At 46.6% G+C, this 13,197-nt stretch overlaps 2 protein-coding genes across 3 annotated transcripts in view; one reads left to right on the top strand and one right to left on the bottom strand.

The window, feature by feature from the left end:
* Nucleotides 1–364: 364 nt before the first annotated feature.
* EIF2B1 (eukaryotic translation initiation factor 2B subunit alpha) lies at nucleotides 365–12,889 on the bottom strand. Its single transcript, XM_010368403.1, has 9 exons — nucleotides 12,658–12,889; nucleotides 11,717–11,818; nucleotides 10,102–10,238; nucleotides 9,874–9,990; nucleotides 7,063–7,175; nucleotides 6,433–6,501; nucleotides 4,469–4,544; nucleotides 1,974–2,099; nucleotides 365–1,260 (listed from the first exon to the last, which is right to left on the bottom strand). Exons 1-9 carry the CDS (start codon nucleotides 12,668–12,670, stop codon nucleotides 1,096–1,098), a joined length of 918 nt encoding a protein of 305 aa, XP_010366705.1. The 5' UTR covers nucleotides 12,671–12,889; the 3' UTR covers nucleotides 365–1,095.
* GTF2H3 (general transcription factor IIH subunit 3) overlaps nucleotides 12,852–13,197 on the top strand; it is a 28,182-nt gene continuing 27,836 nt past the window's right edge. The window contains exon 1 of one of the 2 annotated variants that reach the window (XM_010368400.2): nucleotides 12,852–12,985. In XM_010368400.2, coding sequence (XP_010366702.2) covers nucleotides 12,973–12,985 — 13 coding nt within the window. In that variant the 5' untranslated portion in view covers nucleotides 12,852–12,972. The remainder of the gene's footprint in view (nucleotides 12,986–13,197) is intronic. The other variant, XM_010368401.2, reaches the window with a different exon arrangement.

Genomic DNA, 13,197 nt, shown 5'->3' with positions numbered 1-13,197 from the left:
CAAGCTCCACCTCCAGGGTTTACGCCATTCTCCTGCCTCAGCCTCCCGAGTAGCTGGGACTACAGGCGCCCACCACCTCGCCCGGCTAGTTTTTTGTATTTTTTTTTAGTAGAGATGGGGTTTCACCGTGTTAGCCAGGATGGCCTCGATCTCTGGACCTCGTGATCCGCCCGTCTCGGCCTCCCAAAGTGCTGGGATAACAGGCTTGAGCCACCGCGCCCGGCCGAGAATTACAGTTTTTATGCCTTCTGTTGAATAAATGGCGTCCTGATTGCCTGGGTCTTAAGTGTGTAAATGTAGCTGGTCAGTGTTTTCCCCTAGATGGCCTGGTCAGCTTGCAGTATTGACGCCAGACCACATCAAAGTCTTTACCATAGAGTTTATTTGAAAAGATGCTGAATTTGTTCCCAATTTTAAAAAGCTGTTTAGGACCCAAACATATTTAAACATCTCTTACACATACAGAACTTTAGTTTACAAATATTCCAGAAAGCATTTTCTTAAGCGGTGAGCCATGCAGAATACTGTTGCTGAATGTTGTTTCTGCCCTCCTCGTGTTCTCTTGGTACAGTTTTTACTGTTTGGCTTGATCCTGCTGAGGAATGTGCTTACCACTGGAAGCCAGACGCAGAGTCGGCAAGTGTTTCTTGCCTCCTACAAGGCACCGCGTGTAACGTCCTGACCAGCTGTTGGTCGTTTGTGGCAGAGGGGTGTGGCTGCTTTTCCCCTGCATCTCGCATGCTTTTGGCAGATCAGTCGAGTGCAGGGGAGGATGAGGAGAGATGGACTTGGGCTCATCTTTCATCAGTTAAGTAGCCAATTATCTAACTTGTATTTCTGGAAACTGAAAAGGAAAGTTTCTAGAAACCATAAGAACAATTTAGGATGGGATTTAGAATAACTGACACATTTTTAGATGCGACTGAAATGAATAAGAAAGGTTCTCCAAGATGTAAGATTTTAAGTCCTTACTCCATAAATCTTCATTAAAACACATCTCAGTTTTGGCCTGGCTCACTGGGGTGTCAAGCAGCTACTCACCCTGCCTCAGCCTCAACTACAGAAGCTGTACCTCGGCAGGAAAGGGCCCACAGGTTATAAATAGAGCTTGATGAGCTCATCGCTGACTGCTGAGGGTGTCAGCACGCCCAGGTCTGTGAACAGCAGAGTGATTAAGGAAGGGGCAGTGTAGTCGACCCACGGATGCTCCTCTTTGAGGTCTTGTCCAGTCTGTGCGACCTTGAGAGTATCTGCCTTATACTGAGGAGAGAAGTACACGTTAGTCGGCACTGAATGTTGAGGGCTCCGTACTGCTGGGGCCTTGGCGTGAGTGATCAGTGTGCTACTTCCTGAGACTGCTCTTTGAAAATGGGAGAAGCTAGCTATGCAGGACACTGGAGAGGAGGGCAGAGTGGTGGCCATAAGCCAGATCATGGCGGCGTGCTGGCCAAGAGCTGTAGTGTAACAAACTTAAATCACACGTCCCCTCATTCTCATGCCGGATTAACTTCTCCAGACCTCTCAAGGTATGATTGAGAGTCACAACAGACAGCTTGCAGTGTGCTAGGGACTGTGCTAAGACTATCTTAGAATCCTCATGACCCTGTCAGATACCGCTGTGCCATTTTACAGACAAGGAAACAGGTTCAGAGGTTGAAATGAAAGGACTTGCCTCAACTCGCACAGTTTATAAGTTGTGGTGATGGGAGCTGACCTCAGTTGAGCCCAAAGCTGGGATTTACCCACCAGCTTCTGGCTTCCTCTCCACCCATCTATGGTGCTACTTAAAGAGACTGAAAGACTGAAATTCTAGGGACAAATGTGTGAGTCCAGCCACCAATTTATCTTTGTATTCCAAGTGTTGGGGAAAGTAGCAATAGGAAGTGAAAAAACACTGGAACATTCTTAGGACTACAATTTCCAAAAGTTTCAGTTTAGACGTTAGTACCCCTTCAAATATGTAAAACTCTTGCCTTAAACTTATCTGGGACGTCTTGCTGGTTTAGTGGAAAGAGTCGGACAAACTTGAAACTTTCTGCAACCGCATAGAAAGGTTTATTCTGTGCTTTGGCACACACAGCCATCTGGTTGGTTCCAATCTGGGAAGGCAGGAAATGGAATGGATGAGCTCTAGAGTGCATCCAAAGTAGAAGCCACAGAAAAGCAGGCTGCGCTCAGTGGCGCACACCTGTATCCCAGCATTTTGGGAGGCTGAAGCAGGTGGATCACCTGAGTCCAGGAGTTCGGCACCAGCCTGGGCAACACAGTGAGACCTCGTCTCTTACTACAATAAACGAACAATTAAAAAACAGCAATAGAAAGTTATGTATATACATAATATATCTAATTCTGACTTTGGAATAAAAAAAAAAATGTTTCCCCAAGGATATAGAAATAGCCACTAGAGGCTGGATGCGGTGGCTCACACCTGTAATCCCAGCACTTTGGGAGGCCAAGGTGGGTGGATCACCTGAGGTCAGGAGTTTGAGACCAGCTGGCCAACATAGGGAAACCCCATCTCTACTAAAAATACGAAAAATTAGCTGGGCATGGTGGGTTGGGCGGGGGGCACCTGTAATCTCAACTACTAGGGAGGCTGAGGCAGGAGACTCACTTGAACCCAGGGGGCCGGAGGTTACAATGAGCCAAGATTGTGCCATTGCACTCCAGCCTGAGCAACAAGAATGAAACCATCTCAAAACAAAAAAATTTAACAAAACAAGTGTTGGCAGGCCAGGCGCGGTGGCTCAAGCCTGTAATCCCAGCACTTTGGGAGGCCGAGACAGGCGGATTACGAGGTCAGGAGATTGAGACCATCCTGGCTAACAGGGTGAAACCCCGTCTCTATTAAAAAATACAAAAAACTAGCTGGGTGAGGTGGCGGGCGCCTGTAGTCCCAGCTACTCGGGAGGCTGAGGCAGGAGAATGGCGCGAACCCGGGAGGCGGAGCTTGCAGTGAGCTGAGATCCGGCCACTGCGCTCCAGCCCGGGCGACAGAGCGAGACTCCGTCTCAAAAAAAAAAAAAAAAAGTGTTGGCAAGGATGTAGAGAAACTGGAACCTTTGTGCTTTGCTAGTGGGAATGTAAAGTAGTGCAGCTGCTGTGGAAAATCATGTTTCTCAAAGTTAAATATACAGTTATCATATGACTCTGCAGACCTCCACCTCCCAAGTTCAAGCGATTCTCCTGCCTCAGCCTCCCAAGTAGCTGGGATTACAGGTGCCCGCCACCATGCCCAGCTAATTTTTTGTATTTTTAGTAGACATGGGGTTTCACCATGTTGGCTAGGCTGGTGTCAAACTCCTGACCTCAGGTGGTCCGCCCGCCTCAGCCTCCCAAAGTGTTGGGATTATGGGTGTGAGCCACCACGCCCGGCCTTATGTTACATATATTTTAACTAAAAAAAAGCTTTCATGAAGCCTTTCTAAATTAAATAATGGAGAGAGAAATTGTAATAAAAAACAGAGGTCAAATGTGCTCCATTAAAATGAAAACAAATGACAGGCTGGCCACAGTGGCTCACGCCTGTAATCCTAGCACTCTGAGGAGTGGAAGGGTTGCATCAGGCTAGGAGTTTAAGACTGCAGTAAGCTATGACCACTGAACTACACTACAGCCTGGCCAACAGAGTGAACATGTCTCTATTTAAAAAAATATATAATATTTATATATACACATTTTATACATATATATTTTATATGTAAATATATACATATTTTAAAATATTTGTATGTTTTTATGTGTATATGTATATGATAAAGAATAAAATGTACACATAAAGAATTAAAAAATAAAAACCAAACCCCAATTCCAATTCAAGCCAATTTTGTATAAATTAAATATAAATTATACTTTTTTTTTTTTTTTTTTCTGAGACAGGGTCTCACCATCATCCAGGCTGGAATGCAGTGGTGTAATCATAACTTACTGCAATCTCAAATTCCTGGACTCCAGTGATACCCCTGCCTCAGCTTCCTGGGCAGCTGGAACTACAGGCAAGCACCACCACGCCCAGCTAATTTTTCTATTTTTTGTAGAGACAGGGTTTCACTATGTTGCCCAGGCTGGTCTTGAACTCAAGGCCTCAAGTGATCCTCCCACCCTGGCCTCTTGAACTGCTAGGATTATAGGTATCAGCCATCACACCTGACCAAATTACATTGTGTTCATTTATGTAGATCAACCTAAAAAGAAGAACGATTTGACCAAAACTGGACTGACCATTGCTATGACTTATGGGAACTGGGCAACAACTCAATACCATGATGAAGTCCTGAAGTGAAGCAGAGTTAGAAGGAACTGTAATCAACAACACTGCTGTGGTGTCCTAGGTCAGCAAGACACCTCCAAGTCTAGAGCAGGGAACTGGGGAGAAGGAACTGTAATCAACAACACTGCTGTGGTGTCCTAGGTCAGCAAGACACCTCCAAATCTAGAGCAGGGAACTGGGGAGAACTGACACTCTTACCTTGTTAATAATTCCTCCGTTTTCAACAACTCCTTCGGCACCAACTAGGACAAGATCTGCCTTCTCCATGATGTAGCTAAGGGGAAAAAAAGCTTTTCATGCTTTATTTTCTTGTCTTTAACGAGTAGCATCATCATCTGCAAAGATCAATATTCCATTTCTATCAAGGTAAGTTCCTCCCATAACTACTTGTTTTTTTTTAAAGAGCGCTTAACACGCGATAGACCCCTGGCATTGTTACCAGGGGCGTTTTTTGTTCATGACACTACAATGAGACATACACTTCACACTGCTGCCCGGCGCATGCACGCGTACATATGTGTGTAACTGAAGCGAGAATGTCCTGACACAGCAGTCGTCCTTCCAAGTGTAGTATCCTCTACTTTCTGTTCTACTTCAGTTCAAACCAAATGAAATTTTAAAATCTGATGTGATCTGAAGTTGGACAAATGTGTTACGCAATTTTAAAATCTTTCCTTTTTTTTTTTTTTTTGAGACAAGGTCTCACTCCATTGCCCACGCTAGAGTGCAGTGGCATGATCTCAGACCAAACCTCTACCTCTTAGGCTCAAGTGATCCTCCCATTTCAGCCTCCCAGGTAGCTGGGACCACAGCATACGCCATCGTGCCCAGCTAATTTCTGTCTTTTTTTTGTAGAGATGGGTATTGCCCAGGCTGGTCTCCAACTCCTGCACTCTAGCGATCCGCCTGCCTCAGGTATGAGCCACTGTGCCCAAACTTAAGAATCTTTCTGGTAGGATGAAGGCCAATTTAGTTTCTAAAATGAGCAATTAGAAAAATTCCTCAAAATGCTTACTTTTGAACACATTCCTAATTTCCTTCATCGTCTACTTTGTTTTCATTCCAAGAGATCATTAGTCTTGTTTCGCTTGTGAAATACACTGGCAATCCCAGGACCACGTGACACTGGCTTTGCGGCGGGAGCAGCATCTTCTAGGTGAGGCAAAGCACCCCAGCATACCCCTGAGGACAGCCAGGTCTTCACAGAAACAGAGGCCCTGACTACCCTCTGCGGGTCCCAACTCACCTTTGTACTTTGCTCTTAAAATGCATTCACACTGGCCAGGCGTGGTGGCTCACGCCTGTAATCCCAGCACTTTGGGAGGCTGAGGCGGGCAGATCACCTGAGGTGAGGCGTTCAAGACCAGCCTGGCCAACGTGGTGAAACCCCACCTCTACTAAAAATACAAAAGAATTAACCTGGCATGGTGGCACGCGCCAGTCATCCAGCTACTTGGGAGGCTGAGACAGGAGAATCACTTGAACCTGGGAGGCGGAGATTGCAGTGAACCAAGAACGCACCACTGCACTCCAGCCTGGGCGACAGGGCAAGACACTGTCTCAACGAACAAACAGGCCGGGCATGGTGGCTCACGCCTGTAATCCCAGCACTTTGGGAGGCCAAGGCGGGCGGATCACGAGGTCAGGTGATCGAGACCATCCTGGCTAACATGGTGAAACCGTGTCTACTAAAAATACAAAAAATTAGCTGGACATGGTGGTGGGCGCCTGTAATCCCAGCTACTCGGGAGGCTGAGGCAGTAGAATGGCATAAACCTGGAAGGCGGAGCTTGCAGTGAGCCGAGATTGCGCCACTGCACTCCAGCATGGGCGACAGAGCAAGACTCCATCTCAAAAAAAAAAAAAAAAAAAAAATCCCCAAAAAAACAAAAACAAATAAACAAAAAAAACGCACTCACCCTTACAGCCATAAAGCTATAGACACAACTCCCACTCTCCCCAACATGCTACAGCTCTGTCTTCTTTGTATGCTATCACAGCCTCATAACAAGCTTGCTGGTTCAGGGCAGCTATTAATTAAGAAGCAGGACGCTACCTGCTGTGGTTTTATGAACAGGACTCAAACTTTCAATCTGAAAACCCTGCTGTGAGCCAGTATGGGGTGGGGGAGGTGATTATGGCTGGGGAAGATGGGCACTCACCCGACAGCAGCATCTAGCACCACAGTGACAGGGACGTTGAGGTGGCAGAGGGCTTTAGCCATTTTCTTACTGAAGATGACATACATTTTTAGAATGTTAGAGAAAGTACAAGACAGTCCCACAGTGATGTATGATGAGTCACTTAGTGTGGACAGTGGATGTTTGCTTGAAACTCACATTAATACTAATGGGTTAAGGGGCAGATCCCAAGACTCTGGACTAAGGAAACAAGAATTTGGGTTTTTTAGAAAGAAGTATTTTTGGAAAACTATACGCTTAAGAGACTCTGGGTAAGAGATGTAAATTCAGGAAAAAAGGAGGAAGTTTTGCTTTTATCATCATCTAGAGAGAGGGAGATGTGAGTTACCTATTTCTTCATAAAAATCTTTCATCAATAAATCTCTGCTCTACCACAGAGTTAACTACTTAAGTGAAACCCCTAGATTCTATACTGTGACCTGCTGCAAATTCAGTGATTTTTATTCCAAAGGCAGGAAAAGGTACAACGAAAGGCAATGCTGACTGCTGGCAAGTTGGGGGCACATTCTGGTTCTGATTCTGTTGGACTCTAATCTGCAGTTTGCTCTGTACAATGATGGCTGGGCACAAACTGAACAGAAAGGTACTTGCCCTGACAAATCAGGCTGTGACTCTGTGACGTATACACTAAATCGCTTCTTGGCCGCCACGGCTGCTTCCAGGACTCTCAGGACCACTCTGGAGTAGGCGTGAGTCAATATTGTCTGTGGACCAAGAAAGCTTTGTCAAAGGGGCAGGCTCCTTGCTGCTCACTCACACCCTCTGCACTGCGGCGCGTCTCTGTACACTTTCTCACAAATCAACCACAACCAGAAAGGAGACCTGATGGTACAGTTTCCATCCCATTTTCAAGCTGAAAAAGTTTCTGCCAGGTCTCACATCCCATAGCAGGTGCAGATATGGAACTCCCACACAGTGTTACCCAAAGGATACAAAAGCCTGGATAGCTGAAGGCTCCATGAGGTTCCCTTGGGTTGGTTTCCCTATTTCTAAGACATGGTTTGCACACTCAGGCCTACGGGAACCAGGCAGGTAGCAGAAGTCACTGCAGCAGGTTGGGTGGGGCCAGCAGCAAAGCGAAAAGGCTATGGAAGGCTGGGTGTGCTGGCTCACGCCTGTAATCCCAGGATTTTGGGAGGCCAAGGTTGGAGGACTGCTTGAGCCCAGGAGTTCAAAACCAGTCTGGGCAACTTGGCAAGACCCCATCTCTACAAAAAATAACAACAAAAAAAATTAGCTGGATGCAGCGGCATGTGCCTATAGTCCCAGCTACTTGGGAGGCTAAGGTGGGGGGATCACTCGAGCCTGGGAGGTTGAGGCTGCAGTGAGCCATAATCATGCCAGTGTACTCTAGTCTGGGCAACAGAGTGAGACCCTGTCTCAAAAAGAAAAGGCTAAGGAGGGCCAGGACTCCTCAGCCCTAGCTGTTGTCATGTGGCCCCACAATTGCCAGACGAGGTGACGGTTTTGCTTACAGGGGCCAAAAATCCAATTTTGAAATGATGGCTAATTTTTTTGAATTTATAAACTGTTTGGGGTAATCACAACCTATCTGTGGCATGGATGCAACGTGTAGATACTTATACATAATTTCTTTTATTTTCTTTCTTGAGCCAAGGTCTTGCTCTGATGCCCAGGCTGGAGTGCAGTGGAGTGTTCATGGCTCACTGTAGCCGTGACATCCTGGGCTCAAGTGATCCTCCCACCTCAGCCACCCCAGTAGCTGGGACTACAGATGTACAGCACTATGACTAGCTAATTTATTTTATTTTTTGTAGAAATAGGGCCTCTCTCCCTATGTTGCTTAGGCTAGTGTTGAATTCCTGGCCTCAAGCGAACCTCTGGCTAGGATTACACACATAAGCCACTGTAGTGGGCCCATAATGTCTTTTCTTTTTTCTTTTCTTTTTTTTTTTTTTTTTTGGTGAGACAGGATCTCACTCCTGTTGCCCAGGCTGGAGTGCAGTGGTATGATCTCAGCTCACTGCAGCCTCAACTTCCTGGGTTCAGGTGATTCTCCCACCTCAGCCCCCCGAGTAGCTGGGACCACAGGATTGTGCCACCACGCCTGGCTAAGTTTCTGTATTTTTAGTAGAGATGAGGTTTTGCCATGTTGCCCGGGCTGGTCTTGGACTCCTGGACTCAAGCAATCTGCCCGTCTTGGCTTTCCAAAGTGCTGGGATTACAGGCATAAGCCACCATGACCAGCCTCCATAACCTCTTTTCTATGGAAGAGTGCAGAAGACAGAATAAGACAAGAGGGCAGAACCGGCTCTCTAGCTCCTTTCTGGGTCTTACCTGAGAACCTGTTAGAAAGGCAGCTTCTTGGGCCCTACCCCAAACCCACTGAATCCCAATCTGCATTTAATAAGACCCTAGCTGACTCCTCTGCACTTTCAAATCTGAGCAGCTCTGCTATGAATTTTGTCTAAATCAGTCCTGAGTAGGTGACTGCAGGAAAAGTACACACGTATCACACTACACTAGAGCAAACGAAACCTGCACAATACTGATGGCACAGCAGGTCTGTGGAAGGAGAAGGCCCCAGTGAAAGGAAGTCACAACCTTGCCTCCACTTGCCCAAAAAAGGCTTTGTTTGCAACTGGCTTTTGTACAAGTTTCACTCACATCTATTATGCCATTTATTTAATAACATATGTCAAAGGCTGGGAAGGGGCTAATAAAATGGAGGACAAGATTTAAGAGTCAAAATGCAAGTAAGTAATTTTACGGTCAGGGGAGGCCGAGGTGGCAAAAGGACGTATGCTGGTGGGAGGGGCATTATGAAAGTTTCATTACACCCGTGCTGGGAGATGGCTCAACTTGCACCTCCTGTCTTTCCTCACTTAACTTATAAACACTGAGCAGCTTTACATCTCCGTAATAGCATCTAAAATGAAGTTAAAAAGAAAATTTCCCTCAATCTCCCTTTATTGCTAACCTTCACTAAGAAAGTCCTCAGTGTTAACCAGTGACAAGAGCTGTTCTGTGTTAATTCAGATTTACTACATACACAATCATAAAAATACTTCTTTGGTAAAACACTGTATTAAATCAAGAATCACACATGCTGTCCCACTGTCCCTCTCTGCCTGTTTACAATGACAACCGTCTCTAATAACAAGATCTACATTCACGCAGCACTTACTAAGTGCCAGACACAATACCAAGCCCTCACACCGCTTGCCCCTTACATGTCCTGCCTCATTTAATCCTCACAACAACCCAGGAGGTAGGTACTATTCTCACCCTTATTGAACAGATGAGAAAGCTGTGCAGAGAGGTTAAGTAACCTGTCCAAGGCTCCACAGCAAGTGAATGACCAAAGCCTGGATTTTACCCCAGGCAGTCGGACTCGAAGCCCTCGCTCCTCCCTGCCACGCATGATGGTTATCCACTCACCGCTCCGTCTTTGATGAAAGTATGGCACAGATCTGCAATTTTGTTTCTTGACAGTGATATTCTTCTGAGAAAAAGTTCTCCCCGCTCAATCATGATCTTTTTACATTTGGAGTAATCCTAGGAAGAAAAGAGCAAACTGAGGGGACAGGGAAGATCCAGGTAATGCTGAGAATGTCTGTCACTAAACGGAGAAGTAGAAAGGTGACCCCAGGGACAGCAGGTGCTTACAGAGTATTCCAGGGAGGTAAGGCTGATGAAGCGGAGGAAGAGCTCCCCGCCAGAGGACACTGCCACGGAGGAGTCCACACCACACAGAGTTTCTATGGCACTGGTGAGATTCGCCCTCAGGCCCTGGATTGTCTCCCCTGGAATGATCCAAGGAATGCGATGTTCACATTAGGACCACAGCCCCGACCTGTGTCTTCAATTCATTCATTCATTCAATGAATATTTACTAGGTACATACTATACCAGGCACTGTTCTAGATAAGAGGGATACATCAGTGAACAAGACAGGCCCTTAGGGTTACGATCTGATGGAGTTTTGATTCTAATAGAGGAAGCGGATAGTAAACACGCACACATAGAAATAAAGCCGGGTGGCCAGGCATGGTGGCTCACGCCTGTAATCCCAGCACTTTGGGAGGCTGAGGCATGGAAACACATTGAGGAGCAGCGACAGATGAGTTCTGCAAGGTGGTGAGGCTAAGGTTGTTTGGATGTTATTTTAAGAACAATGGGAAGACACTGGAGGTTGCCTTAGAGACAAGCGTCTCTAGGCCTGCCCTTCAGATTAAAGGCCTTATTATTATTTTGCTTATACAAGATTTCAAGCTATACCCAGATGCTAACGTTTAGGGTGCTGAATTAGGGGATCACAATAAATAATACTAATACCAGAATTTATTCTGGAACATTCCCTATAACATCTGTACAGAATCTGGCACAAGGTGGAGGCCTAATAAACACTTATAAAGCTGAACTGCTACTGTAATTTAAGCACCATGGTTAACACAATATAAAATAGTCACTCTTGATTCAAAGTATATTTCACTTATGATAGGAATCCTTTTGATGACAACGTAAGGGCTCTTTCCAGATTGAAAAGTCTGAAATGAAGGCAGAAACTGAGCTTGGAGCTGTACTACTTTATGCAGGCAAACATGCATCGCTCACTTTCTACATTTCTAAGAGTCATGAGAAGACTTTCCTGGCCAAACACAGTGGCTCAGGCCTGCAATCCCAGCAGTTTGGGAGGGCGAGGCGGACAGATCACCTGAGGTCAGGATTTAAGACCAGTGTGACCAACATGGTGAAACCCCGTCTCTACTAAAAATAAAAAAATTTGCCAGGTGTGATGGTGCATGCCTGTAATCCCAGCTACTCGGAAGGCTGAGGCAAGAGAATCACTTGAACTTGAGAGGCAGAAGCTGCAGTGAGCCGAGATCGTGCTATTGCACTCCGGCCTGGGAGACAAGAGCAAAACTCTGTCTCAAAAAAAAAAAAGGCCGAGCACGGTGGCTCACGCCTGTAATCCTAACACTTTGGGAGGCCAAGGCAGGCAGAGTGCCTAAGCTCAGGAGTTCGAGATCACCCTGGGTAACATAGTCAAACCCTGTCTCTAAAATACAAAAAAATTAGCCAGGCATGGCAGTGTGCGCCTATAGTCCCAGCTACTGAGGAGGCTGAGGCAGGAGAATTGCTTGAACCCAGGAGGCGGAGGTTGCAGTAAGCCAAGATTGTGCCACTGCACTCCAGCCTGGGCAACAGAGGGAGACTCCGTCTCTTTTTTTAAAAAAAGACTTTCCTAAATCCCAGAGTGTTAACAGATGACTCTCTATACCTTTATCTCGCTTCAAGAACTCCAGCAACGTCCGGATGGCAGCCACTGCTGAGGCCATGTCAGGATCTTCTTTCATCTGAGACTTAAAGTATTCAATTAACTCTGGAAAAAGTGAAAAAAGCGATTCATCTAATTCATTTAGTAGCATGTAAGGCAAGAGAGCTTGTTAATGACTGCTGACTTTAAGCAGCAAATAATTTAAAAAATACTTTCTTTTTAGGGTATTTGGTGTCAGGGATGCAATAAACGTTGATGGGAATAGAGAAAACACCACTTTACTGTTTGCAAGAGCTCTTTCTTATTTTGAAAAAGCTACTGGTGTGCAAGGCCTAAAAATTAAGCCCGAGTAAATGATGATGAAAAGTCATTCTCTCTTCAGCGTCCTTGGCCCTAAGATCTGAGAGGATCCCAGAGTCAACCACCTTACCCACTTCTCCTGCGCCCCTCCAGACAGTCTACGCTAATACAAGTCTATTCACATACACATATATGTTACAAATATATATGGAGTTCCACCCACTCCCCTTTATCTCTTTACATGAAAAGTATATTAGTTTGCCCTTGTGTTTCACTTAATAAGCATACTAGATGAGCACATCAAATATGCCTTATTCATTCTAATTTTAGTGACAGATCCAACAAGGCAGGGAGTCTTACTCCTATTTCACATATAAGGAAATCGAAACTGCGAAGGCCCTTCTGGAGACGGGCACCGGGAAGGAGCGTATGTGTGGGAGGGGTGCCTGCAAACACCGTCAGGGCGCATCCCTGAAAACAAGAGCAGCGCGGGGGATTTAGTTGTGACTCGAGGAAACACATCCAGTGGAGCAGCCTGAAATTCAAAAGAAATCTCTTCGGGAGCTCAGCCTGGATGTGAGTGGTTGAGGGGACCCCTGAACGGCTCTGCTGTAGCCTAGCAGCCCTGGCCTGTCCTGATTTACCCTTGTCGTCCATGGCGTCCTCCTGCGGCGGAGCCCCAGGGCACCCGAGCCGCCCGCGCTGTCTTGAACGGGTCCGCCGGCCGCGCCGCCTCCCAGCCAGTCTGACAGCGCACTACACACCTCCGCACCCCACTTCCGGCGCACTTCCGTACCCCGCATCCGGCGCACCCCCGCACTCCACTTCCGCAGCTTTAGGGGGCTGGCATGAGTCAAAGCACCTTGTGCGTCACTTGGCGGCGCCGGATGTGGGGCTGCGCAGCGTTTGAGACGCTCGCCTGAGCACCGCTTGTTCTTCGCTGAGGTGCTGAGACAGCCATGGTTTCAGACGGTGAGGACCGTGCAGGGCGGGACTTCGACTCCGGGGCTCGGCGGGCTCGGTCCGGCTTTGACCGGCCAAATGGAGTGTGTGTTTTGGGCTGGATAGAACCCGTTTTGTCTTTAGAGGAGTAGCCAAGGCATTCAGTCATTCATTCAGTAAATATTTTTGGATCGCCTCCTGTGTGCAGGCATTATTTATTGGATTGTAGCAGAGATCGTGAC

This window comes from Rhinopithecus roxellana, chromosome 10, assembly GCF_007565055.1.
Source record: "Rhinopithecus roxellana isolate Shanxi Qingling chromosome 10, ASM756505v1, whole genome shotgun sequence".
Classification (NCBI taxonomy): domain Eukaryota; kingdom Metazoa; phylum Chordata; class Mammalia; order Primates; family Cercopithecidae; genus Rhinopithecus; species Rhinopithecus roxellana.
Note: the sequence above shows the minus strand (reverse complement) of the source record. Positions and strands in the feature narration are given on the sequence as shown.